We start from the raw sequence: 27393 nt of genomic DNA on the forward strand, positions 1-27393 counted from the left end.
ATTTTGGGGTCCCCAAAAGTTTCAAATAAAACACCAATATGTAATGAAGAAAGAGTGATGGACAGCAACTTCCCTTCAACAGAGGCACATTGTGGGGAGGTAGTTAGTTAGTTTCTTTAGCATTTGTATCCTGTAAATGCATGACAAAACTCACCATGCCATTACAGACGCGGGTAACTCTAGTGCAGGGATGGGCAACTGGTGGCCCCCCTTTTCAAGGCCCTCGGATCAACACCCCCCCCCCCCCCCCCCCCATTTTGAAATGTGTTTGTGCATCAGCAGTTTTTCTCTTATGTTAGTCACTGATAGTCAGTCAATTAGTCCATGCTAGCTAATTTATTTTAGATTACTAAGTTAGTTTAGCGGCCAGCTATCTAAACTTGTTATCATGGTCGAATTACAGGGCCCATTGATTTTGTTAGTCAGTCTCACTCAAATATCTTACTAAAAACTAACATTTCTCTCCGTCCCATGGCAAAATGTGTAGTACTTGGACCCGTGAGCAACTGCTGATGAGTTCAGATTTTTTGGTGGCCCCCACCCCCAGCAAAGTTACTCATCCCATACTCTAGTGCATAGCAATGTTCATAGCAAATGCAGATACGCTGGCTATTTGTTCATACAGTACAGAGACTCTGGCTGCAATATGTCCTTAGTAAATATGGGTTTCTGAACAAACACCATTCCTACCTGATTCTGAGCTGTGCTTGTTTAGCTTAAAGCTGGCTACATTATTTCTTACTCCCTATATGTTCTCCTTCCTAAATCTGTGGGGAGCACAGACGGTACAATATTCACATTGGGACATGTAGTAGGCCTACAGTGGGAGACGAGGGTTGACTGTGTGACTCCGAAACGGTGCTTACGCTCGGTTTGGTTATGCAGCTACTCTGAGTCAAATAATTGATTAACCTGAGATGAATCTGTTGAGGCTGAATGACCAATAGGAGAGAATTGGCCCCGTGCTGAAAAGGGAGCTGTATCTGGTCCGTATGTATAAGAATGGCTTTTTCCTGGGGGTTATAGCAATGCAATTACATCATTCTAAAATCAACATGAGTGCCTCAAAGAACAATCAGGCAGATCAAAAAAATCATCCAGCTCTTCACCTTCACGGAGACACGTGACCAGCTACTAGACAGGGAAAGGAGGAGGGAGGAACGAAGGGAGAGGAAATTAGATAGATAGATATAGCGTGAGTGAGGGAGATGAACCGAGAGAGAGAGAGGATGAGGGATTCCCACGGTTTCAGCCATTTGTCGTCACAGCTGTGGTCCTAGGGGGACCTACCCTGCGGCGGAATCTACGTCAATGTGGTCAGGCCACTGCGCTGTGGCTGCCTCGGACGTTCTGTGGTCGTAACCCTGGGAACCCTAAAGCGTTTGTGTCCAGCTTGTTAACACTAGAAAAGCCTGGCCTCATTGTACCTCCCTTCGTGGCGATGACACGTCTTTTCAACATTCGAATCGTCTAATAAATAGATTAAATATATGCTATTGTAAAAAATAAAAAAATAAAATTGGTTGTGTTTATGAAGGTCTTAGGTAACATTAGAATACGAAAAATTGGTACCACCTTATTTGGATTGGATTGTAATGCATCTACAGATGGACTAACTATCTACTAACTAACTAACTAACTATCTACTAACCCTTGTCCTAACCCCAACCCTTATCCCAACTGTAAATTAACCCTTAACCTAACCTTAACCCTTACCCTTATTCTAAATCTAACCGTAACTAAGCAAGCAGTTGGTTATATACAGATAGTTTATTGATAGTACAACCATCTGTATAGTATCTACAGATGGACTATCCAAATAAAGTGTGACTGCAAACAAAAAATATATATTTGATATAACGTAACATGTTCATTTGTTTGGTACTGTAGGCTATATGTAAAAACTAAAAACCACTAAAAACAGTTTCAAGTGTAAAATAAATGTTATTCGTGGAGTGTCTTTGTTACAACTATGAAACAAAAATAATTGATGTGGGAACAGAGTAAAAGCTTATTTTTATAATAACAAAACAAATATAAATACTCAAACCACCAAGACCCCCGGTCAAATCAAGAAAATATCAGTAGCCTTGTGAATAGTGAAAATCAGCACAAACGCAATAATGGCATTATACTTTATACCATGACTTAAAAAATGGCAGTAATACATTTCTAAATTGTTTGCCTTTCTAGTGTTAACTGAAGCCCCGCTGCTTACTGCCTGTGGAGAAGAGAGGAGGACTTTTTTTTAAACGTCAACTTTTGGACCTATAGGCTACCACAGTATTGTCCAATTGCCACTATAGACACTTAAAGAAAAGTAAAATAACTGTCCAATTTACATATCTTTCATCGATGATGAACATTATACCTCTGACGGTATTGAACATGCGCAGTTGGCCATGGCATTATTGCACCTTCCCCCAGCAGTGGTGCAGTAAGGCAAATGTTGCCCCTGTGCCCCCCCCGCCCACCACCACTAAACTAGCCCAGCAGAGGATTTAGTTGCCGTGGATCCAGAGTGATTGACAGGACGAGCCTCCCTTTTCCACCAGGCAGTGGCCACAGAGGCCTACCCTGATGGCCTTGGTCACTCCAGTCACTGACCTATTGATAGTACTGTACAGGTGTTATATTCAGTACATTATGTGTAGGAGGTATGTAATGTCCTAAGGAAAATGGCGAGGACAATGTTGTGAAATTCACTGAGCTGTTGATACATACAGTATCAACAGTGCTGCTATGTCAGTTGAGTTCATGTGTTCCTGTTTGATGGAAGGTGGTTTGGTTTCACGATAGGAAAGGCGTGTCTATATATGTGTGTGTTCCAGGAACCTGCTGTATGTGAACCCACACAGCCTGAACTTCGCCAACCGTCAAGGCTCAGCCCGGAACATCACAGTGAAAGTGCAGTTCATGAACGGGGAGGACCCCAACAACGCAATGCCGGTAACAATCACACACACACGAGAATGCTTCTTAGCCCACCCACCCACAATAATTCTTCTTAGCTCACCCTCTCACACACATTCTTTTTAGCTCACCCTCCCACGAGAATTCTTCTTAGAGTTATTAGTGTATTTTGGTGCTTTACCAGGTACTGCTGCACAATCCTAGACTGATTTCTTGGAAATGGATTGTGAAGAATGGTGTTCAAGTATATTTGAGCTCTGTTACTAAACACATCATTTTAACACATGCAGACAAACATAAGTCTAATGTCCACTGTATGTTGCCTCTCTTCCTCTGGTCCTCTGTAATTCAACCCCTGTATGCTGTTCTTCATCTAAGTTTCTTTCTCGTCTCTCTCTTCCCCCAGGTGATTTTTGGCAAGTCGAGCTGTGCAGACTACGCCAAAGAAGCATACACTGCTGTAGTGTATCATAACAGGTGAGGGACTCGGATCCAGCTCTCAGACAACTCACTGATGTTTACATTTTGTATGAAGTGTGCTTAGGCCCTTTCTTAAAAGAAATATACACAGTACCAGTCAAAAGTTTGGACACCTACTCATTCAAGGGTTTTTTCTTTATTTTTACTATTTTCTACATTGTGGAATAATAGTGAAGACGTCAAACTATCTATAACACATATGGAATCATGTAGTAACCCCAAAAATGTTAAACAAATCAAAATATATTTTATATTTGAGATTCTTCAGATAGCCACCCTTTGCTTTGATGACAGCTTTGCACACTCTTGGCATTCTCTCAACCAGCTTCATGAGGTAGTCACCTGGAATGCATTTCAATTAACAGGTGTGCCTTGTTAAAAGTGAATTTGTGGGATTTATTTCCTTCTTAATGCGTTTGAGCCAATCAGTTGTGTTGTGACAAGGTAAGGGTGGTATACAGAAGATAGCCCTATTTGGTAAAAAAACCGAGTCCAAGAACAGCTCAAATAAGCAAAGAGAAACGACAGTCCATCATTACTTTAAGCCGGGAGTTCTTAAACTTTTTCAGCCTGGGACCCACATGAGAAATTCTGTGTTTTCCTGGGACCCAAGCTTAGGAAAATATGCAACTATACATAAATATCGGTGCATTTCATTGCCTTTATGCCTAAAACAAATGCAATATAGACAAAAACATAACAATGAAATTGAATATCCATATAAATATCTATTCATGTTTATTTCACTCCATTTAAAAACACTCCTACATATCTGTCTAGGATGGAACTGTTGCTGTTAAAATACAATAAATCATTTTCATTCTGAACTGGAATAAACTGATCACATCACACAGATGAATAAAAGAACACACACACACAGGCTTTTTGATAGTTCAACCCTAAGTAACAGTACAGATGAAAAATTATCAGGCCTATTGTACATCTTACTGTAGAAATTATTGTTGAAAGAAAGTCTAGGTTGGAACTGTTGCTGTTCAGAATCAAAATATGTATTGTATTTTATCTGGAAAAAAACTGATTCTGGGTTCCGTTGTTGACAGTGCAACACGGAGGTCATGCTCAGCCTTAACTGTTTCTGTACTTGTTTTTTTTAAGTATGTCAGAGTTGAGAACCCTGAGGTATGTGGTGCCAAACTGGATCAGAACATCTACTGCTTTCTCAGTCAGGCAGGAGACCGCTTCCTGCTGTAGATGAGCAACCCAGAACTGTGTGTGTTTGCCTCAAAAAGCATCTTGCTTCAATCAGTTCATTCCAGTTCAGAATAAAAATTATGACTTGCATTTTAACAGCAACAGTTCCAACCTAGATTTGTTTTCAACAATAATTTATACAGTAAGATGTACACTAGGCCATGATAATTTTTCATCTTCGTCTGTACTGTTACTAAGGGCTGTTAGCTTGTTTGGCTAATGTTAGCTATTATTTGTGTAGAAGGCCAGGGGATTGTTAGAAAGATAAACTCACATCTACTACTATGAGTTAGTAAGTACTCCTTTATTTCTGCTTATCACCACCTGTTTTAAAATGACAACAATGCCTTGCTAGCTGACTGACTTTTCCATTGTCGAAGCACTACTAAGCACTTCCCCGCACAAAACGCACTGTGGGCACTCCTCGTTATAAGTTTGTATGAAAGAGCGAGAAACTCAGCGCTGTATATGCGTTTCATGACAATTTGAGCTCAGTCAGAACTTGTGGCTAGCATGAGTCCATTTGACGACAGCGGTTAGTGATGGCGAGTGGGAATGACAAGTCAGTGTCTGACAGCGAATCATATGTTGCTGAACGACAGCGCTGCATCGTATGTCGTGGAGTGATCTTCAAGACTGCAGAAAAGAGATCCTGTAAACCAGGAAGCACACAGGCATCTCTCTCCCACAGCTGCCAAACTGAGCAGAGACCGCAGATGCACTTGGCCAAATAAATTCCTGTAATTCATGAAGTAATTATAAATTTACTCTGACACGTCGTGACCCACCATTAACAGGCCCGGGTTGCGACCCATACTATAAGAAAGGCTGCTTTAAGACATGGTCAGTCAATCTGGAAAATTGTTTAAATGTTTCTTCAAGTGCAGTTACAAAAACCATCAACCAACCAGTGCTATGATGAAACTGGCTCATGAGGACCGCCACAGGAAAGGAAGACCCAGAGTTCCCTCTGCTGCAGAGGATAAGTTCATTATAATTACCAACCTCAGAAATTGCAGCCCAAATAAAAGCTTCAGAGTTCAAGTAACAGACAGTATCTCAACAACTGTTAAGAGGAGACTGCGTGAATCAGGCCTTCATGGTCGAATTGCTGCAAAGAAACCACTACTAAAGGACACCAATAAGAAGAAGAGACTTGCTTGGGCCAAGAAATACGAGCAATGGATATTAAACCGGTGGAAATCCAAATTTGAGTTTTTTGGTACCAGCCACCGTGTCTGTTATGAGACACATAGTAGGTGAACGGATGATCTCCGCATGTGTGGTTCCCACCATGAAGCATGGAGGCGGATGTGTGATGGTGTGGGAGTGCTTTGCTGGTAACACTGTCAGGGATTTATTTAGAATTCAAGGCACACTTAACCAGCATGGCTACTACAGCATTCTGCAGCGATATGCCATCCCATCTGGTTTGCGCTTAGTGGGACGATCATTTGTTTTTCAACAGGACAATGACCCAACACACCTCCATGCTGTGTAAGGGCTATTTGACCAAGAAGGCGAGTGATTGAGTGCTGCATCAGATGACCTGGCCACCACAATCCCCCGACCTCTACCCAATTGAGATAGGTTGGGATGAGTTGGACCGCGGAGTGAAGGAAAAGCATATGCGGGAACTCCAAGACTGTTGGAAAGCATTCCAGGTGAAGCTGGTTGAGAGAATGCCAAGAGTGTGCAAAGCTGTCAAAGGGTGGCTTTTTTGAAACATCTAAAATATATTTGGATTTTTTTAACACTTTACTACATGATTGATGTGTTATTTCATAGTGTTAATGTCTTCATTATTCTACAATGTAGAAAATAGTCAAATATAGAAAAACCCTTGAATGAGTAGGTGTGTCCAAACGTTTGACTGGCACTGTAAATATGATGGGAAATATTGGTTGATATGAGTTTACATTACAATTAGGCAACTTCTCAATTTTCAGGTTTAACCTTGCATCAGGTTTAACTGGTAGGAAAGAAATTGATGACAAGTAATACACATACTTGAATATTGAATTCAAGTATTGAATATGAGACCCGTTTCAGGAAACTGGGTGTATGTCGTGCGACGTACAGGAGAGCCATTTGAATGTAAACTTTTTTATCAGAATGCGTTTTTTGGCAGAAATGCCTTCTGGAGCATGTGAACTTTCATGTGCCTTAATAACAAACTTGTTTGCCATCTGTAAATATGAATAAAATGGTTAAATTATGAGCAATTACAGACAAGATGACGCCGATAGAGATGGCAGCTTAGCTTCAAGCCCTTAGGAAACTGTGCAGTATTGTTTTTTTTATGTATTATTTCTTACATTGTTAGCCCAGAAAACCTTAAGTGTTGTTGCATATAGCCGGGAAGAACTATTGGATTTCAGAGAGACGTCAACTAACCAGCACTAAGACCAGGAATACGACTTTCCCAAATCAGGTCCTTTGTCTGCACCTCCCAGAGGCCGACCCAGAAACAACGCCGTCGGAGGAGAGCGTGCCGGAGCGGTTTTCTAGTGAGGCTTCGGATGCACGCACACCACCCACCACTTCCGAGTATATTACTTGCTAATGTCCAGTCCCAAGTTAACAAAGTCGACGAAATTAGGGCAAGAGTTGCTTTCCAAAGAGATATCTGTGAATGTAACATACTCTGTTTCAAGGAGACATGGCTAGCTGGGGACATGCTGTCAGAGTCTGTACAGGCAATGGGATTTTCAGTGCATTGCGCCGACAGGAACATAGAGTTGAAGTCGGAAGTTTACATACACCTTAGCCAAATACATTTAAACTCAGTTTTTCACAATTCCTGACATTTAATCCAAGGAAAAATTCATTCCCTGTTTTAGGTCAGTTAGGATCATCACTGTATTTAAAGAATGTGAAATGTCAGAATAATAGAGAGAGGGATATATTTCAGCTTTTCTTTAGTCACATTCCCAGTGGGTCAGAAGTTTACATACACTAAATTAGTATTTGGTAGCATTGCCTTTAAATTGTTTAACTTAGGTCAAATTTTTCAGGTAGCCTTCCACAAGCTTCCCACAATAGGTTGGGTGAATTTTGGCTCATTCCTCCTGACGGAGCTGGTGTAACTGAGTCAGGTTTGTAAATTTAAAGCTGAAATAAATCATTCTCTACTATTATTCTGACATTTCACATTCTTAAAATAAAGTGGTGATCCTAACTGACCTATGACAGGGAATTTTTACTAGGATTAAATATCAGGAATTGTGAAAAACTGAGTTTAAATGCATTTGGCTAAGGTGTATGTAAACTTCCGACTTCAACTGTATGTAAGAATGCTGTTCATTGGCTACAGCTCAGCATTTAACACCATAGTACCCTCAACTCATCATTAAGCTTGAGACCCTGGGTCTCGACACCGCCCTGTGCAACTGGGTACTGGACTTTGTCTATAGAGCTTGTACCTTCAGACACATGAAACTGCAACAGTTTGCCTACCCGGAGCGCAGGGCAGTTGAATTGGCTGCACCTACCATCAACGGCCCGAGACTTTATCGTTGGATTTTTTTACAGAAATGTTTGACGATTGACTAGAAATGCCTTGGAGATAGACAAGTCGCCGTTTTGGTGACCAGTGGCCAAGGGGTTCACATACTTTTCCCAACCTACACTGTGAATGTTTAAATGATGTATTCAATATAGACACGAAAAATAGAATAATTTGTGTGTTATTAGTTTAAGCACACTAGGTTTCTCTATTGCTGTGACTTAGATGAAGATCAGATCAATTTTAATGACCAATTTATGCAGAAATCCAGGTAATTCCAAAGGGTTCACAAACTTTTTCTTGCCACTCTAACTACGTTATATGATCTATGAATGGCAAAGGGATATAGGAGATTGACTTTTTTCACTCAGTTCAACACCTTTTATTAACTAGTCAACACTTGCTGTTCGGTCGTCAATGAAAGGGGAGGGGGAATGACATGTCCTCTTAACTGCTTATAACACAAATTCTGTTTGTGATATTAAGATGTTGACAATGTGTATTAGATTTATTTAGGAACAGTCAAGGACATGGGGGACATGAATTTAAAAATGGCAGAGTAATAAAACATGGAAATTTGTTTTGCGTCTGTATGACGCTCTCGGCTTTTCTAGTGTTAAGGATTAACATATATTTTTTTTTTTGAAAGGTTTCACCTTTTGCACTTTGACTGTTTGGGGTTTAATTCCCTCGGCCTGTCCAATAATGTTATATTTTCCATTAGGGGAAAAGGTTGCTCAGGCTCCTTCGCTCCAAAGGATGTTTCTACCCTTTATCCACAAACAATCTATTTTGTCTTCTCCATGAGAAAAAGGCTTGCTCTGTACTCATTTAGATCGTTTTTTTCTATAGCTGTTAAAACCCCTTGCTTCTTTCTTTGCAGTCTTCAGTGTGTTGTTTATTCCTATAAACCTCTGCCCTAACCAACCGTGACATTTAGATGCTTATTCTAATTCCTTTTAAAGCCTTAACTTACCATGACTCTGTAATGGGTGTTGTGCTTCTCAGATTCCTTGACTTCTCTATACTCCGTTAGATGTCTATTCCTATACGACCCCAGTCTTTCCCAGACGGTTATTTCTTATAAAGCCCTAACCAACCATTAATTCAACTCTGTGTGTGTAATGGTTGTTGTGTTTCCCCCCAGGTCCCCAGACTTCCATGATGAAGTGAAGATCAAGCTCCCGGCTTCTCTGACTGACCACCACCACATCCTGTTCACCTTCTACCATGTTAGCTGCCAGCAGAAACAGAACACCCCTCTGGAGACCCCCGTGGGATACACGGTAACTACTGCACATGTGTGCGCACATATTCACAAAGAAATGCGCGCACACACAAGCACACGCACATGCCTTTTGCTTTTCAGGCCCTAATCATCTGTATTTCTCTCCTTCTCTCTCTCCTTAGTGGATTCCTATGCTGCAGAACGGTCGTCTGCGTACAGGAAACTTCTGTCTGCCTGTGTCTCTGGAGAAACCTCCTCAGTCCTACTCTGTTCTCTCCCCTGATGTTCCTCTACCTGGGATGAAATGGGTGGATAACCACAGAGGTGTTTTCAACGTTGAAGTGACATCCGTTTCCACTGTCCACACACAGGTATAGCCGACCAACATTTTCTGTTGCAAAACGTTTTGCTACAGTCTGCCTCAACTGAGCACGACCCAGGTATTTCATGCAAAGGACCCCCTACACTTTCCATTCACTACCTGGTATACATGTATAGCATATATCTGTGTCAGACTCTGAGACTGATAGATAGACCAAATACCTCAGCATGGGTAGTGGAAGGAGGAGAGGTGAGCGTAATGTGTCCCTCCCTCAGTTCATTACTGGTTGAACTTCACTGGTGTTATTTAGTGCAGCCCACTCCATCGCTCTGTTCTGTTGGCTGTAGTGTGGAGAGGGGGAGAGTGTTTCCCAGGAGCTTAGCCCGGTGGTAGTGTGATCATAAATCTCTGGGTTATTTTACCTATAGCTCTGCTCACTGCATTACCCTACTGTAGTCTGTAGTAGCGGTCGACCGATTTAATTAGAGCCGATTTTCAAGTTTTCATAACAATCGGTAATCAGCATTTTTTGGACGCTGATTATGGCCAATTACATTGCAATCCACGAGGAGACTGTGTGGCAGGCTGACCACCTGTTACGCGAGTGCAGCAAGGAGCCAAGGTAAGTTGCTAGCTAGCATTAAACGTGTCTTGTAAAAAACAATCAATTAATATAATCACTAGTTAACTACACATGGTTGATGATGTTACTAGTTTAACTGTTAATTTATCATCGAATCACAGCCTACTTTGCCAAACGGGGGATGATTTAACAAAAGCGCATTCGCGGAAAAAAGCACAATCGTTGCACCAATGTACCTAACTATAAACATCAATGCCTTTCTTAAAATCAATACACAAGTATTTAAAAAAAAAACTGCATATTTAGTTAAAAGAAATTAATGTTAGCAGGCAATATTAACTAGGGAAATTGTGTCACTTCTCTTGCGTTCAGTGCAAGCAGAGTCAGGGTATATGCAGCAGTTTGGGCCGCCTGGCTCTTTGGGAACTGTGTGAAGAACATTTCTTCCTAACAAAGACCGTAATTCAGTTGCCAGAATTTTACATAATTATGACACAACATTGAAGGTTGTGCAATGTAACAGCAATATTTAGACTTAGGGTTGCCACCCGTTCGATAAAATACGGAACGGTTCCGTATTTCACTGAAAGAATAAACGTTTTGTTTTCTTATTGATAGTTTCCGGATTTGACCATATTAATGACCTAAGGCTCGTATTTATGTGTGTTTATTATATTATAATTAAGTCTGCTTTGATATTTGATAGAGCAGTCTGACTGAGCGGTGGTAGGCAGCAGCAGGCACGTAAGCATTCATTCAAACAGCACTTTCCAGCGTTTGCCAGCAGCTCTTCGCAATGCTTGAAGCCTATCAACTCCCGAGATTAGGCTGGCAATACTATAGTGCCTATAAGAACATCCAATAGTCAAAGGTATATGAAATACAAATGGTATAGAGAGAAATAGTCCTATAATTCCTATAATAACTACAACCTAAAACTTCTTAACTGGGAATATTGAAGACTCATGTTTAAAGGATCCACCAGCTTTCATATGTTCTGAGCAAGGAACTTAAACGTTAGCTTTTTTTCATGGCACATATTGCACTTTTACTTTCTTCTCCAACACTGTGTTGCATTATTTAAACCAAATTGAACATGTTTCATTATTTATTTGAGACTAAATTGAATTTATTTCTCTATTATATTAAGTTAAAATAAGTGTTCATTCAGTATTGTTGTAATTGTCATTATTACAAATATATAAATATCGGCTGATTAATCGGTATCTGCTCTTTTTGGTCCTCCAATCGGTATCGCCGTTGAAAAAGCATAATCGGTCGACCTCTAGTCTGTTGCTCTTACCGCAGAGCACACAGTTCAAGCACTTCTATTGTGTGGTGGAGTCTAACATATTTATTTTATCAAAGCCAGGTTTTCTTTGTTACTGACTTCTTCCATCCCTGCCTCCCTCCATCAGGACCAGTACCTGGATAAGTTTTTTGCGTTGGTCCATGCCTTGGACCACATGTTCCCTGTGCGGATAGGAGACATGCGCATCATGGAGAACAACCTGGAGGAGGAGTTAAAGTCCAGCATTGCCGCGCTGAACTCCTCCCAGCTGGAGCCCATCGTCCGCTTCCTCCACCTCCTATTGGACAAGCTGGTGCTGCTGGTGGTGCGGCCGCCCGTCATATCAGGACAGATAGGTACCGCATCCAGGCTCATAGGAACTGTAGCCTTTCAATGACTTCATTTAAATAATTATATTCCGTCATTTAACCTTCCAAATTATTAACAATAATAGGAAGATCATAAATGACACACAAATATTCAAAGTGCACTTTGAACTTATTTATTTGTGCTGCCACTGAACTGGCACTGAATAAAACGACTGTACTATCTGGTCCTAAATGTGTTGTCCATGTCTGTATGTGTAGTGAACCTGGGCCAGGCGTCGTTCGAGGTGATGGCGTCCATAGTGAACCGGCTCCATAAGTACTTGGACACTAGTCAGGACATGCATGGCAGAAACAGCCTGCTCTCCTCTTACGTATACTACGTCTTCCGCCTGCCCAACATGGACCCCAACTCCCCCTCACCAGGTACCTCAGCTTTATTAATTTTTTTACCTCAGTTTTACTTCTATTAAATTATATTAAAATCAATTAAATTGTAAGAGCCATTACATTTATTGTGGAGTAATAACTACTCTTTTCTTCTCTTCCATGTGTGCGTTTGTCTTAGGTCCAGGTCTGGGTGGTTCAGTCCACTATGCCACCATGGCCAGGTCCGCCCAGCGACCTGCCAGCCTAAACCTCAACCGCTCCCGTAGCCTTAGCAACAGTAACCCTGATATCTCTGGCACACCCACCTCCCCTGACGATGAGGTCCGATCCATCATCGGTAGTAAGGTAGGAGACACGCCACAGACCAGACATGGCTTACGTTATGTTTCTCAGTACTTTTGGGGTGTAGTCAGTCCACTATGCATCAATGGTGCAGTGTTTTCCATTAGCGCCAGCCGTCGGCTAATCAGACGGTTACAGACTCATTTTGAGCCGGCTACTTTTCCCACTTTATATTAACTAGCCTACCTTTCATTTCAAAGTTTCAAATCGCTAGTCCGTCGCACCCTTTCCCGCTAGAATGAACGATATGCATCTTCTAGCGATCTATTGGGGTGCCGCCGCCGTGCTGAAGTTTGCAGGTCTGTGAGTGACTATCGTCTCGTTAGTCAGTGTAGTCTACCGACTCGCATCGGTGAGAGAGACGTTCATTTGCATAGGCTACTGGTAGGCTTTTTGGAAATGATCTGCGAATAAATTATGATAAGATGAAGATGGTGAGTCATCACTGCAGGAACAATAGGTAGTGGAGAGCCTCATTCTGGTCCAAAAACGATAATTAGGGCCCTCGCGCAATCCAGGCATTGAAACGGAATTCAACATTATAAAAAAACAACACATTGACCTTAGTAAGGAATCAACTAAATGTATAGGAAATGTATACATTTCTCCAATGTTTATTGTAAGTCATGAACAGAATGCATCATTGGTTCATATTTCCTGCTACTTTCTGAAGAGGCAATGAGAATGCCCCTGTCTCTGTGTGTACGGCACGCTCGTCTAGAACTTTGTGTAGCTGTTAGTGATGATGCTAATGCAAACAGTCTTCTGGAAGTTGGAAAGGCTTTCCCAAAAACTTTCTCAATTACATTTCTACTGCAAAGTAGCCTATGCTTACCTGGCAGAATTATATCATGATTTGTTTTTCATTAATCCAGTGGGTATTTGTTTAGCAAACTCTACCGCTACAAAACCACTGCTAAACAACAGCCTCTTGCTTTGTGCGCACTTGAATTAAGGGTAACTACACCCCAAAAAATATATTTCTCCGATTTTTCCCAGACATCAAAAGTGGTCTCCTGATGTGTTTTAAGCATTGTTGTGGACTTTAAACATAACATTTGTTGTGAAAACCTGGAAAAACAAAACGGACTCAAGCATATTTTAATGGATTTTATAGGGCCCTACCCAAGATGGCGCCGACAGACATAGCATCTCTTTTTTTATATATATATTTTTTAATTTAACCTTTTATTTACCTAGGCAAGACAGTTAATAACTAATTCTTATTTACAATGATGGCGTACCAAAAGGCAAAAGGCCTCGTGCGGGGATGGGGGCTGGGGTTAAAAATAAAATATAGGACAAAACACACATCACAACAAGAGACACCACTACATAAAGAGAGACCTAAGACAACAACATAGCATGTCAGCAACACATGACAACACAGCATGGTACAGTAGCAACACCACATGACGACAACATGGTAGCAACACAAGATGGCAGAAGCACAATACATGGTACAAACATTATTGGGCACAGACAACAGCACAAAGGCAAGAAGGTAGAGTCAACAATATATCACGCTTAGCAGCCACAGCTGTCAGTAAGAGTATCCATGATTGAGTCTTTGAATGAAGAGATGGAGAAATGTCTCCAGTTGTAGTTTTTTTTGCAGCTCGTTCCAGTCGCTAGCTGCAGCGAACTGAAAAGAGGAGCAACCCAGGAATGTGTGTGCTTTGGGGACCTTTAACAGAACGGATGTTGCATGTGAAGGATGAGGGCTGCAGTGGGTATCTGAGATATGGGCGACCTCTGCTTCTAGCTCCTAAGCAACTTTGCAGTATTTTGTTATTTCTTACAACAACAAAAAAACGTTCTGGGCTAATAATTTGTCATTACATACAGCCGGAAATAACTTTTGGATATCAGTGCGGCGGTAACTTACCTGCATTACAACCAGGAATACGACTTTCCCGAAATGGATCCTTTGTTCGTTTCCCCCAGGGCAATTGAACTTATCCCAGAACCTGCTCCAAGATGCCGTCAGGGGAGAAGAGGTATTCGGAGTGGACTTCTAGTCCAACTCAGGAGGCATGCACACCTTCCACCGCTTCGGAGTACATTACTCGCTAATGTTCAGTCTCTGGACAATAAAGAAGACGAGCTCAGGGCGAAGATCTCCTTCCAGAGAGACATCTGGGACTGTAACATACTCTGTTTCACGGAATCATGGCTCTCTCGTGATATACTGTCCCCATCCATACAGCCAGCTGGGTTCTCAGTACATCGCACAGAGAAGAATAAAAAACTCTGGGAAGAAGAAAGGCGGTAGTGTTTGTTTCATGATTAATGACTCATGGTGTGATTGTGATAACATACAGAAACTCAAGTCCTTTTGTTCACCCGACCTAGAATACCTCGCAATCAAATGCCGACCGTAATTGTATTGAGGTAATATATATATAAATGTATTTTTTAAAATCTTTATTTAACTAGGCAAGTCAGTTAAGAACAAATTATTATTTTCAATGACGGGACAGTGGGTTAACGGCCTTGTTCAGGGGTAGAATCTTTGGTTATAGTCAAAGCAGTGTATAATTCCCCCTCAAGCCGGTACCATGACGTCCCTCAAGGAACTACACTGGACTTTATGCAAACTGGAAACCACATCCTGAGGCTGCATTTATTGTAGCTTGGGATTTTAACAAAGCAAATTTGAGGAAAACGCTACCGAAGTTCTGTCAACACATTGACTGTAGTATTCGCTCTGGAAAAACACTAGACGACTACTACTCCCCCTTTCGAGATGCCAAATCAGATCACAACTCCATTTTGCTCCCCCCTTCCTATAAGCAGAAATTCAAACAGGAAGTACCCATGCTAAGGTCTATTCAACGCTGGTCTGACAAATCGGAATCCACGCTTCAAGATTGTTTTGATCACATGGACTGGGATATGTTCCAGGTATCCTCTGAGAATAACATTGACGTATACACAGACACAGTGACTGGGTTCATCAGGAAGTGTGTAGGGGATGTTGTTCCCACGGTCACTATTAAAACTTAACCAAACCAGAAACCGTGGATAGATGGCAGCATTTGCGCAAAACTGAAAGCACGAACAACTGCATTTATCCATGGCAAGATGACTGGAAATATCTTTAAAAAAAACAAGTGTACTTATTCCCTCCGTAAGGCAATCAAACAGGCAAAATGTCAGTACAGAGACAAAGTGGGGTCTTAATTCAACGGCTCAGACACAAGATTTATGTGGCAGGGGTCTACAGACAATCACGGATTACAAAGGGAAAACCAGCCACGTCGCGGCACCGATGTCTTGCTCCCAGACAAGCTAAACACCTTCTTCACCCGCTTTGAGAATAACATAGTGTCACCAACGCGGCCCGCTCCCAAGGACTGGGGGCTCTCGTTCTCCGTGGCCGACGTGAGTAAGACATTTAAGCGTGTTAACCCTCGCATGGCTGCCAGCCCAGACGGCATCCCTAGCCGCATCCTCAGACAATGTGTAGACCAGCTAGCTGGAGTGTTTACGGACATATTCAATAATCCCTTTCCCCTTACTGCTGTCCCCACTTGCTTCAAGATGTCCACCATTATTCCTGTACCAAAGAAAGCAAAGAACTGAACTAAATGACTATGGCCCCGCAGCACTCACTTCTGTCATCATTAAATGCTTTGAGAAGCTAGTTAAGAATCATATCACCTCTACCTTACCTGACACTCTAGACCCACTTCCCACCCTAGACGCACCTAGACCCGTTTGCTTTACTGCCTCAATAGATCCACAGACGATTACCAACAATGATGAGACCGCCTACAGGGAGGAGGTGAGGGCCTTGGCGGAGTGGTGCCAGGAAAATAACCTCTCCCTCAAGGTCAGCACAACAAAGGAGCTGATTGTGGACTTTAGGAAACAGCAGAGAGAGCACGCCCCTATCCACAACGACGGGACTGCAGGGGAGAAGGTGGAAAGCTTCAACTTCCTCGGCGTACACATCACTGACAATCTGGAATGGTCCACCCACGTAGACAGTGTAGTGAAGAAGGTGCAACAGCGCCTGTTCAACCTCAGGCGGCTGAAGAAATTTGGCTTGGCCCTTAAGACCCTCACAGACTTTCACAGATGCACAATTGAGAGCATCCTGTCGGGCTGTATTACCGCCTGGTACAGCAACTGCTCCGCCCGCAAACGCAGGGCTCTCCAGGGGGTGGTGTGGTCTGCCCAACGCATCACCAGGAGCACACTGCCTGCCCTCCAGGATACCTACAGCACACAATGGCACAGAAAGGCCAAAAAGATAATCAAGGACATCAACCACCCGAGTCACGGCCTGCTCACCCCGCTATAATCCAGAAGGCGAGGTCAGTACAGGTGCATCAAAGCAGGGATTGAGAAACTGAAAAACTGCTTCTATCTCAAGGCCGTCAGACTGTTAAATAGCTATCACTAGCCTGCTACCACCCGGTTGCTCAATCCTGAATCTTAGAGGCTGCTGCCCTATATACATAGACATGGAATCACTGGCCACTTTAATAATGGAACGCTAGTCACTTTAATAAAGTTTACATACTGCTTTACTCATCTCGTGTACAGGGCCTTCGGAAAGTATTCAGACCCCTTGACTTTTTCCACTTTTTGTTACGTTACAGCCTTATTCTAAAATGTATTAAATAAATATACATTCTCAGCAATCTACACACACAATACCCCATAATATCAATGCAGAAACTGTTTTTTAGACATTTTTGCTAATTTATAAAGAGTAAAAAATGTATCACATTTACATATGTATTCAGACCCTTTACTCAGTACTTTGTTGAAGCACCTTTGGCAGCAATTACAGCCTTGAGTCCTCTTGGGTATAATGCTACAAGCTTGGCACACCTGTATTTGGGGGGTTTCTCCCATTCTTCGCTGCAGATTCTCTCAAGCGGCCAGCTCTAGGAAGAGTCTTGGTGGTTCCAAACCTCTTCCATTTAAGAATGATTGAGTTATTGGGGACCTTCAATGCTGAAGAAATGTTTTGTTATTCTTTCCCAGATCGGTGCCTTGATGCAATCCTGTTTTGGAGCTCTATGGACAATTCCTTTGACCTCATGGCTTGGTTTTTGCTCTGACATTCACTGTCAACTGTGGGACCTTATATAGACAGGTGTGTGCCTTTCCAAATAATGTCCAATCAATTGAATTTACCACAGGTGGACGCCAATCAAGTTGTAGAAACATCTCAAGGATGATCAATGGAAACAGGATGCACCTGAGCTCATTTTCGAGTCTCATAGCAAAAGGTCTGAATACTTATGTAAATAAGGTATTTCTGTTTTTTATTCGTAACATTTGCCTTGTTATTATGGGGTATTGTGTAGATTGAGGACATGTTTTTGTTTTATCCATTTCAGAATAAGGCTGTAACGTAACAAAATGTTGAAAAGGTCAAGGGGTCTGAATACTTTCCGAATGCACTGTATGCAGGCTAAATACAAGGAGTAACGCTACCGCCTTTCTTCTTCCCAGAGAGTTTTTTTATTCCTCTCTGCGCGATGTACTGAGAACCCAGCTGGCTGTATGGATGGGGACAGTATATCACGAGAGAGCCATGATTGCGTGAAACAGAGTATGTTACAGTCCCAGATGTCTCTCTGGAAGGAGATCCTCGCCCAGAGCTCGTCTTCTTTATTGTCCAGAGACTGAACATTAGCGAGTAATATACTCAGAAGCAGTGGAAGGTGTGCATGCCTCCTGAGTTGGACTAGAAGTCCACTCCGAATACCTCTTCTCCCCTGACGGCATCTTGGAGCAGGTTCTGGGAGGGGGGAACGAACAAAGGATCCAATTCGGGAAAGTCGTATTCCTGGTTGTAATGCAGGTAAGTTACCGCCGCACTGATATCCAGTGCTCTAATTATATTGGTAACCAGCTTATAATAGCAATATGGTATCTCGGGGGTTTGTGGTATATGACCAATATACCACAGCTAAGGGCTGTATCCAGGATTTCCGCTTTGCGTCGTGCATAAGAACAGCCCTTAGCCGTGGTATATTGTCCATAAACCTAACCCACTCTGGCCTTTATTGCTTAATTATATAAAAGGGGTACACTGAAGCACTTTTTCCCCCCTCATTTACATGGATTCACTGATTTCAAAGAGGATTGGATTGAAAAGCCCCATTGTTTCTGCCTCCACATAAGCGTTCACTGTACCACTGTATCACTTACTGTACACTATGAACCTGAGAGCAGCATTTCTCAACTGTGTGACTTGTCAACCCTATAGCTGATGGACAAACATCAGCAGGAACACCTTATCTCTGTAACCCCTGTATTGGCAACCTGACACACAGAAGAGAGAGGCCGCCTCTGCGACGAAGGCATAGCAAAGCATACACTAGCACACTTTTAGTAAAGTTAAACAATCTTCATGGCTCTGTTAGTTGGGTAATTTCCAGGGGTATCCAAGTGTATTGCAGAGACACTTTGTAAATTAGTTAATAGCATGGACTTGTTGCTCTAATCAAATCGTACAATGATTTGGTACTTTGATCAAATTACTTAATTTGACCCCAAAAGTACTTAACAGATGAGTGAGTGATGAACACTCCCACCCCCTCGGTCTTTCTGAATAGTCTGGTCTAACGTGATGCTAGTGATGGATGCTACCCCCATAGAAATAGAATAGCCACCCATGATGGCACATCGACTTGAATGGAGATTCCTGTTCAAGGTATCCTAGTAATTCTAGTTCTATGGCTTCCTCTGTGTGATGAATGATACCTACAGTATAATGCTACTAAACTAACCTGTATTCTTTTTTTCTGAACCAAGGGTGCAGATTATCATGATGGGATATGCAATCTAATCTGTTCATGCATTGCTGTTTTCATGAATCAGGAGTTTCTAATGAAATTATTTCAGATCTTTAACTAGCTAACTTTATTATTCCGCCTTGCTGCTTACGATTCAATCATCTTAACCTTTAACCTCTATGCTATTCCTTCCTCCCCTGTGCTGCTCTGTCCGCTTGTTGCTGCCTTAATCTTGCCTACCCTTTGACTTGGGACCCTTGACGTCTCAGGGCCTAGACCGCTCCAACTCCTGGGTGCACACCGTGCGGTGTAAGAGCACCCCCTGGAGATCCAGCCACGGTTCTGCCTCTGACACTGACACCGACACCATGCAGGTGCTTCAACAATAACTCCCTTCCTCTCCCACCAAAAAATACATCATCGTCACTCCCTACCCTTCTTAACCCGCACCTCAACCACCCCTCACCAACACGCTCTCCCCGACTTAGGAAGTCAAAGTTGCCGCTATGAACCTTAAACCGCCATCTTTAGTTCCTTCTTCTTTAGTTACTTCCCTTCTTGTCATCGTTTCCGTTTTTACACAACACCTTTCTCTCTCCAGTTGGCTGTAGAAGAAACATCTATGCCCATTCTGACAGTCGTGGTGTTGTCACTGTCTTGAAACGAGTGCAGAAGGATTTCTCACCGCACTTTCTAGTACCCCTAGTGTAGGAGAGGTGTAGCACGTACGTTGCGGCCAACTTCTAGCCAAGACCCATGTGACTCCGTTTGTGCTATTTTTCTTTTCTCATACTTGAAATCTATACTATTTTTATTGGCAATCCAGAGGTTCATTTTCCCAGCATTCATTTTAAATTGGCTTTCTTCACCCTGTCATTCCCAGTCCTATTTCATTTTCACCATGCTCATTTAAACCCATGCATGACCTACTACTAATCTCGTTCAGCGTGTGGGATGGGCATGATGTGGAGTGTGCTGGGTGGGGTTGGGAGTGACTGCGAGTGTGTACGTGCTTGTCTTTGTCTTTTTTTTTGTCTGTGTTGTGACTATGGTTGTCGTCATTGGTTGTCATGAAGGGTTTTTTGTGGCTCTAGTCATGTCCAAAGATTCAGTAAAAATATCCTATATGCATTTTTATTTAACTGAGGTAAGTTGTACGCACAAGTTAACCCACATTTGGGGTGTTTGTTGTCATTTTTCCCCCCACAGTTGATACTGTGCACGAACTACGTGTCTAGGGGCAGTTTGTCCACTTGTATAAAATATATCTAATGAGGTGTGTAAGAAATGTAAATATGAGGGAACTCACACACTGCACTTCTACATTGGTACTGTATGTTTTTGTATACTGTACTTTAGATTATGATGTTTTGTGCTCATGTGTGTTAATTGTGTGCGTGAGAGAGGGATTCTGCTGCAGACACATCTCCTTGGGTTGAGAAGGTGCTACAGCTAGACCCCACACCTGTTGCCCCTCACTAACCGGTTGTTGTTGTCACCGTCCCATCCATCCCACCCATAGGCCGCGGAGCGCTGTGGCAACCGCATGTCTTCGCACACTGAGAGCGCCAGTTTCTTGCAAACTTTAACAGGACGGTTACCCACCCAAAAGGTACCTGCCACTGTCTACACCGGGGGAGGAGCCATGCAGAATGCCACCTCACCTTATTCGCCAATCTGTCTTTGGATGTGTGCCTCTTGATTGGATGGTGTATTTGGGGATTGTGGTCTTTTTGGATGTAGAGCAGGGATGGGCAACTTTGATGGGGGTGGGGACCACAAAACTCTGAACTCCTAATGAGGGGCTGCAGGTCTGCATACCTACATCCATACACACACATTTGTGGACCCCAGGAAGAGTAGCTGCTGCTTCTGTAAAAGATAATGGGGATCCAAATATGCATGCGAGCCTAAGTGACATTTTGTTTGGGGGGGTCCCCCCACCTTGCGAGCAAAACATTTTAGCACCCCCCCTCTTGACAGGTGAGAGAGAAATGTTACGTTTTATTAGTTCATTTTCTGCATTTCTACACATTTTGCCATGTGGCAGTTTTAAAGCAAGTTTGCTGTAATTCTACACATTATGTCGTGGGGTGGAGAGAACATTTAGCAATTTTATGTAATTCTACAAATTTTTCATGGAGCGGAGATATAAATTTGCAGTTTTACATGTAATTTCCTGCAATTCTACACATTTTGCCATAGGGTGGCGAGAATTGTTTGCCGTTTTTAATATGATATCTGATTGAGTGACTAACAAAATCCATGGGGGACCCCTGGTTGGTAATTCAACTGTGATTACTACAGGTTTAGACAGCTGGCGAGACAAACTTACCGATCTAAAAAAAAAAAAATAGCTGACATGGGATAATTGAGTGACAGTGACTGACATAACAGGAGAAAAACTACCGATGCACAACCAAATTTTTAAATTGCACCTTGTGTATTCTAACTCTAACCAGTAAGTCAGGACCTCGACTGACAAAAGGGGGGGGGGTGTCGCAGGCCTGCAGTTGCCCTTCCCTGATGTGGAGTGTAGATGTTCCACCTCTTGGCTGTGATTGAATTGTGTGTGTGTGTGTAATGTACCACTAACTATAGCACTTTTACTCTTGTTCAGGGAAACGGCACACACTTTTATATTTATTTATATATTAATGAAGCCTCCCTTTTCAGTGTTACCACCAGACACAGGTGCACCAAGTGGATTATTTAGTTATTTTGAGCAAATATTACATGATTTAAGATAAGCTCAAACTAAATTGATATGTGTCTAACTGTCTGGTCTGTGTGTCTCCATCTCTCTGTGTCTCAGTTGTTCCATGAGGAACTGGCCCTACAGTGGGTGGTGAGCAGTGGCATCGTCAGGGAGGGAGCTCTACAACAGGCCTGGTTCTTCTTTGAGCTGATGGTAAGACAAGACTACACACAGCTACATATCTGGCGCCCTTTTCACACTACTAAGCTGTGCCGACCTATACTGCTCTGGCCTGGTTGCATATCCAACATAATTGCTTGGTTAGTTTTAAAAGCTGATTTTAAGAAAATAAATTGTAGAACCACGTGGGGCTTCCAACTTTGCAACTTGGCCAGATCTTGACGACTCATGACTACCACTATGTGTTGGGCCCATAGACTTAGACACCACTGTGTCTGTCCCATTATGGAGTCTGTGAGAGCATGGGCAGCACCATTGAGGACATCTTCATTTTGAAGTAGTACGTTTTCTTCTTCTACTACTTGAGTTGGCAAACAAACTGAAAATGTGCGTACTGCCACCTGTAGTGTGTTGTTTGAACAGGTATTATGCCAAGGTTGGCGATGTATTGCCACCTGAAGTTATGGAATGTTTACTCACAAGTACAATTCATTGGCTGATGACCTGGATGGAATTATGTGATCCTTCCTTAACCCAAATGAAGTCCCACCAAGTTACTACTTCAAAATGGTGAAAGTCCTCAATGGCGCAGCCCATGCTAAAACAAGCTTTTGGGCCCTAGAGTCCTCTATCATCTGCTAAGGTTGGGCCCTGTCTCACCTTGATGACCTCACTCCTCAGGTGAAGAGCATCATCCACCACCTGTACTTCACCGACCGGCTAGAGTCGCCCAGAAAGAACCGTTTCCCCGAGCGCTTCATGGATGACATCACAGCCCTGGTCAGCACCATCGCTGGGGACATTGTCTCACGCTTTCAGAAGGTAGGAGTGAAAATTTGAATTAACTTTGTCACCAGCATAGGACACACGGGACACTACAGATCAGGCTTACATCAACACAGCAGTTTCTAATGCCACTAACCACACAGGTACTTCAAATAAATTGACCTTTTCTGGTTCTGAGTCAATCAGATCGAGCAGTGTTCTCGAGACTTTACCCTGACCTCTGACCCTGTGTTTCTGTCCAATCAGGACCTGGAGTTGGTGGAGCGTCTGAACACCAGCCTGGCCTTCTTCCTGAATGACCTGCTGTCTGTCATGGACCGAGGCTTTGTCTTCTCCCTCATCAAGACATACTGGAAACAGGTACTGGGAGAGCGAACCAACCCACTTAGCACCCAACAGCACCTCAATGACAACGTCCTTGCAGAATCTGCTTTCATTTAAAAGGTTTGGTGATGAAACCACTATGATAGATTAGAGTGACCTTGTGCACAGGATTTCGGAAGTAACGCTACAGTAGCTATCCTGCCAATTATCAATCCTGCTAACCTGCCTAAATGATTACCGCCCTGTAGCACTCACGTCGGTAGCCATGAAGTGCTTTGAAAGGCTGGACATGGCTCACATCAACACCATCATCCCGGAAACCGTAGACCCACTCCAAATCGCATACTGCCCCAACAGATCCACAGATGACGCAATCTCAATCGCACTCCACACTGCCCTTTCCCACCTGGACAAAAGGAACACCTATGTGAGAATGCTGTTCATTGACTACAGTTCAGCATTCAACACCATAGTGCCCACAAAGCTCATCACTAAGCTAAAGACCCTTGGACTAAACACCCCCCCTCTGCAACTGAATCCTGGACTTACTGACGGGCCGCCCCCAGGTGGTAAGGGTAGGTAACAACACATCTTCCACGCTGATCCTCAACACTGGGGTCCCTAAGGGGTGCGTGCTCAGTCCCCTCCTGTACTCCTTGTTCACCCACGACTGCGTGGCCAGGCACGACTCCAACGCCGTCATTAAGTTTGCTGACAACACAACAGTGGTAGGCCTGATCACCGACAACAGTAAGACAGCCTATAGGGAGGAGGTCAGAGACCAGGCCAGGACAACAGCCTCTACCTCAATGTGAGCAAGACGAAGGAGCTGATCGTGGACTACAGGAAAAGGCAGGCCGAACAAGCTCCCATCAACATCGACGAGGCTGTAAGGGAGCGGGTCGAGAGTTTCAAGGCCCTTGGTGTCCAAATCACCAACGAACTATCATGGTCCACCAAACACACCAAGACAGTCTTGACGAGTGCACGACAACACCTTTTCCACTCAGGAGACTGAAAAGATTTAGCGTGGGTCCCCAGATCCTCAAAAAGTTCTTCAGATGAACCATCGAGAGCATCCTGAACGGTTGCATCACCGCCTGGTATGGCAATTGCTCGGCATCTGACCGTAATGCGCTAAAGAGGGTAGTGCGTACGGCCCAGTACATCAGTGGGGCCAAGCTTCCTGCCATCCAGGATCTATATACTAGGCGGTGTCAGAGGAAGGCCCAAAAAGTTGGATCGCCAAGTCTAGGTCCCAAAGGCTCCATAACAGCTTCTACCCCCAAGCCATATGACTGCTGAACAATTAATCAAATTGCCACCCGGACTATTTACATTGAAACACCTTTGTTTTTACACTACTACTCGCTGTTTATTAACTATGCATAGTCACTTTACCCCTACCTACATGTACAAAATAACTTGACTAACCTGTACCCCCACACATTGACTCGGTACCGGTACCCCCTGTGTATAGCCTCGTTATTGTTATTTTATTGTTTTACTTTTTAACTCTTTCTTGAATTGCGTTGTTGGTTAAGGGGTTGTAAGTAAGCATTTCACGGTAAGGTCTACTACACCTGTTGTATTCGGAGCATGGGACAAATAAGATTTGATTTGAATTACAGTATTGGATATCACTTCCCTGACTTAGAGTAAAGGGCCTCAACAGTGCTTCTCCATCAAACCCTGGTTTGGGAAGTTTTCTAGACCTCATCCCATGTCTTTCCCCAGGTGTCCACTAAGCTGTACGTGCTGCAGAACCCGACTCTGGAGTCCCTGAGACTCGACTTCCTGAGGATCATCTGTAGCCACGAGCACTACGTCACACTTAACCTGCCCTGCAGCCTCCTCACGCCCCCCGCCTCGCCTTCACCCAGCGTGTCATCCGCAACCTCACAGGTCAGCTATACACAGTACATAGACACTGGACACACACATACAGCTGAAGTCGTAAGTTTACATACACCTTAGCCAAATACATTTAAACTCAGTTTTTCACAATACCTGACATTTAATCCTAGTAAAAATTCCCTGTCTTAGGTCAGGTTTAGGAGTCACACTTTATTTTAAGAATGTGAATGTAGATTAATAGTGGAGAGAATGTCACGTTCTGACCTGTTTTCTGTTTAGTTTTGTGTGTTAGTTGGTCAGGACGTGAGTTTGGGTGGGTTCTTTCTATGTTATCTGTTTCTATGTTGGTTTAGGGTTGCCTGGTATGGCTCTTAATTAGAGGCAGGTGTTTTGCGTTCCTCTGATTAAGAGTCATATTTAGGTAGGGTTGTCACAGTGTTTGTTTGTGGGTGATTGTCTTCCGTGTCTGTGTAATTGTTTGACAATCGGGACTGTGTACGGTTTGTTCGGTTTGTGTAGTCTAATGTCCTATTTCGTGCGTTCTTCTTGTTTTATGTGAGTACGTCGTATAGGTTTCTACACGTTTGTTGTTTTGTTAGTTTAGTTAAGTTCGTGTTTTCGTTTATAATATGTGTTCAAACTCCACTGCGCCTTGGTTCGATCAATACTCCTCCTTTCGGTAGAAGAGGGGAGGGACGCGCGTTACAGAATAACCCACCATTCCAGAGCAAGCAGCGGAGTAAACGGAGTAGGGGACAGGAAAAGAAGGAGCAATGGGAGGGACGATATATTGGACGGAAAGGGTTGCTACACATGGGAGGAGATCCTGGCTGGTAGGGATCGCCTCCCATGGAACAGCTGGAGGCACTGAGGAGAGCAGAGGCTACCGGGATTATGAGGGGACGCGTTTGCACGGAGAGCCGAAAAGCCCGTGAGTAACACCAAAATTTCTTGGGGGGGGGCTAAGAGGTGTGGCCAAGGGGCAGGTAGGAGACCTGCGCCACTTCCCAGGCTTCCGTGGAGAGGGGAGTACGGGCAGGCGCGTGTTAACGCAGAAGTAGCGGCACTGGTGTCTCCTGACGAGTGCATAGCCCAGTGCGGGTTATTCCACTCCCGCACTGGTAGGGCTAGATTGGGTATTGAAGCCAGGTGTCATGAGGGCTCAAAGCGCTGTGGTCTCCAGTGCGTCTCTCGGGCCGGCTTACATGGCACTGCCTTACGCAATGGTTTCCCCGGTTCGCCTAATAAGCCCGGTGCGGGTTATTCCACTCCCGCACTGGTCGGGCAACCGGGGCATTCAACCGGTAAGGTTGGGCAGGCTCATGCTCAAGAGAGAGCCAGTACGCCTGCACGGTCGGTATTTCGGGCGCCACATCCCCCGCCACAGCTAGTACGAGTACCTAAGTACATACTACGACTAGGCTAACCTGTTGGGCGTCTCCTGAGCCCTGTTCTCCTCCACGCACTCTCTAATAGTGCGTGTATCAGTTCGGTGCCTCAGTTCCGGCACCAGCACTAAGCACCTGTGCGTCTCCAGAGGCCTGAACAACACTGTTCTTCCCCTACTAATCCTGATTGCTTGTCCTCAGCCCGGTGTCACCAGTGCCGGTACTCGCACTCAGGTATAGAGTGGGCTTTGAGAATGCAGTGTGCCTGTCCCTGCTCCCGCAGACTAGTAGGAAGGTGCTTATTCCTTAGCCGGTGCCTCCAGTTCCGGCACCACGCACCAGGTCTACAGTGCGCAGTATCCGGCCAGAGCCATCCGTCTAACCAGCGGCATCTGAGCCATCCGTCTCACAGCGCCATCTGACCATCCGTTCAAGCGCCATTGAGATCCGTCTCTCCAGCGCCATCTGAGCCATCCGTCTCCCAGCGCCGTCTGAGCCATCCGTGGCAATGAGCCTGCAAAGCCGCCCGTCTGCAATGAGCCTGCAAAGCCGCCCGTCTGCCTTGAGCCTACAGAGCCGTCCGCCAGACAGGAGCCGCTAGAGCCGCCCGCCAGACAGGAGCCGCTAGAGCCGTCCGTCAGACAGGGTCTGCCAGAGCCGCAACAGAACAGGATCTGCCAAGCCAAGACGGACAGAGCGAGCCAGACAGGATCTGCCAGAGCCGCAGCCAGACAGGATCTGCAGAGCCGCCAGCCAGACAGGATTGCCAGAGCCGCCAGCCAGACAGGATCTGCCAGA

The 27393-nt window shown here is 43.9% G+C and overlaps 1 protein-coding gene across 10 annotated transcripts in view; it reads left to right on the forward strand.

Moving 5' to 3' along the window:
- LOC111971371 (dedicator of cytokinesis protein 7) overlaps positions 1-27393 on the forward strand; it is a 117241-nt gene that overhangs the window by 60896 nt on the left and 28952 nt on the right. For 4 of the 10 annotated variants that reach the window (XM_070446239.1, XM_070446240.1, XM_070446241.1 and 1 more), the window contains exons 14-26: positions 2832-2949; positions 3320-3390; positions 9261-9399; positions 9524-9712; positions 11665-11893; positions 12125-12289; positions 12432-12598; positions 19632-19736; positions 20885-20974; positions 22178-22273; positions 22922-23062; positions 23273-23386; positions 25088-25255. In XM_070446239.1, the coding sequence (XP_070302340.1) occupies positions 2832-2949; positions 3320-3390; positions 9261-9399; positions 9524-9712; positions 11665-11893; positions 12125-12289; positions 12432-12598; positions 19632-19736; positions 20885-20974; positions 22178-22273; positions 22922-23062; positions 23273-23386; positions 25088-25255 (1792 nt within the window). The remainder of the gene's footprint in view (positions 1-2831; positions 2950-3319; positions 3391-9260; positions 9400-9523; positions 9713-11664; positions 11894-12124; positions 12290-12431; positions 12599-19631; positions 19737-20884; positions 20975-22177; positions 22274-22921; positions 23063-23272; positions 23387-25087; positions 25256-27393) is intronic. The other 6 variants (XM_023998113.2, XM_023998114.2, XM_023998116.2 and 3 more) reach the window with 2 other exon arrangements.

The sequence above is a fragment of the Salvelinus sp. IW2-2015 genome, linkage group LG13, assembly GCF_002910315.2.
Source record: "Salvelinus sp. IW2-2015 linkage group LG13, ASM291031v2, whole genome shotgun sequence".
Lineage (NCBI taxonomy): Eukaryota > Metazoa > Chordata > Actinopteri > Salmoniformes > Salmonidae > Salvelinus > Salvelinus sp. IW2-2015.